At 43.7% G+C, this 1,630-nt stretch overlaps 1 protein-coding gene across 1 annotated transcript; it reads left to right on the top strand.

The window, feature by feature from the left end:
- Nucleotides 1-764: 764 nt before the first annotated feature.
- On the top strand, nucleotides 765-1,285 carry CETN1 (centrin 1). The gene has a single exon (XM_033087698.1). It carries the CDS (start codon nucleotides 767-769, stop codon nucleotides 1,283-1,285), a length of 519 nt encoding a protein of 172 aa, XP_032943589.1. The 5' UTR covers nucleotides 765-766.
- Nucleotides 1,286-1,630: the final 345 nt, after the last annotated feature.

Here is a 1,630-nt window from a genome sequence, read left to right as displayed (position 1 = left end):
CCAAATCAAAAGCCTAGTGAATGAAATTATGACTGTTATTCAAGTGCAATTATACTGAGTATGTAAAATGGAAACACTGAGAGTAAATCATACATTTGGATATTACATTTCATATTTCAGTGTATGCCAAGTAAGCTAGTGAAGTTTTATTATTGTTGAGTGTAATGTCAGGAGACAAACTTCTACAAATTTTATACATAACTTTTTCCATTTTATCTGTTTTCCATTTATGTCAATTTGAACACATGGTGTGACTTTTAATATCCTCTCCTTCTTCCCCACATTTAATGCCAAAGGATCAAACTCAATCTTGATTATCCTAAATTTACCCTAGGTAACCTCAGACTAAGAGGGTTTTTTTTTTTATTATTATTATTTAGTATGGAAAATGAGAGACGAAGAACCTCTAAATAACCCTATAAAGCTGGTCCCATAGTTTCTGACAAATGGCCTGGAAAGACTAGTAAGTGCCAATGCATTATAGAAGACAACTGTGGCTGCGGGCAGTTCTTGCCAGAGCAGGTCTCAGCTCATGGAAACTGGGTAATCACCGAGGGAGCTGTGGATTATAACGAAATAAGATCTCGCAGACATGGTGGGCCTGGTGAGCTGAGCCTCACTAGGAGAGTGCAAGGGAAGGGTTTGGGAATGAATGAGGGGAGGCCCTGAGCTGTCTTTCAGGTGGGGGAGGGGGGAGGGGGAGGGGTTCTGGAGCGAGCCTGGCAACCGCTGAGGCACCGGGAAAGGTAATAACCGCCGCGGGAAGATGGCTTCCAGCTTTAAGAAGCCAAACGTGGCCTCTGCCAGCCAGAAAAGAAAGGTGGATCCTAAGCCTGAACTCACCGAAGATCAGAAGCAAGAAGTTCGTGAAGCATTTGATCTCTTCGATGCCGATGGAAGTGGGACCATCGACGTGAAGGAGCTGAAGGTGGCCATGAGAGCACTGGGCTTTGAACCCAGGAAGGAAGAGATGAAGAAGATGATCTCAGAGGTGGACAAGGAAGGTACGGGGAAGATCAGCTTCAATGACTTCTTGGCAGTGATGACTCAGAAGATGGCCGAGAAGGACACCAAAGAAGAAATTCTGAAGGCTTTCAGGCTCTTTGATGATGATGAGACTGGGAAGATCTCTTTCAAAAACCTAAAGCGTGTGGCCAATGAGTTGGGAGAAAACCTCACTGACGAGGAGCTGCAGGAAATGATTGACGAAGCCGATCGCGATGGAGATGGCGAAGTGAATCAGGAAGAATTTCTTCGCATCATGAAAAAGACTAACCTCTATTAAAGTCAGTTTCTCCCGCCAGCGTGTGTAGAGAAGTGGAGTGACGTGCTGGGTTCCCAGCTTCTGCTTTGTGAAACCCTGAGTTAGAGAACAGCTCCATCCCAACTCTTACTCCCCAATTTGTCTAGATCCTTCTATTTCCAAATCTCTAGCTCAAATATAGAATTTTAAAGATGTTTTTAACGTAAGTTTTATTCTTTAATTCTCAAGAGCAGACCCAGAGTACTTTAGGTTGAATAAAAAAGGGGGGCCCGGAAAAGCTTCAACTGGCCCATCATTTGCCTTTCATTGGTGGACATCCATTAAACTGAAATGCAGGATGATTTCTTGGGACAAACAGCAGTGCAT

Source organism: Rhinolophus ferrumequinum, chromosome 19, assembly GCF_004115265.2.
Source record: "Rhinolophus ferrumequinum isolate MPI-CBG mRhiFer1 chromosome 19, mRhiFer1_v1.p, whole genome shotgun sequence".
Classification (NCBI taxonomy): domain Eukaryota; kingdom Metazoa; phylum Chordata; class Mammalia; order Chiroptera; family Rhinolophidae; genus Rhinolophus; species Rhinolophus ferrumequinum.
The sequence above is the reverse complement of the archived record's forward strand: the minus strand, read 5'-3'. Positions and strand labels throughout refer to the sequence as shown.

What these genes read in the sequence shown, in the direction of transcription:
- CETN1 (XM_033087698.1), top strand. Translation starts at nt 767, where the DNA reads ATGGCTTCCAGCTTTAAGAAGCCAAACGTGGCCTCTGCCAGCCAGAAA.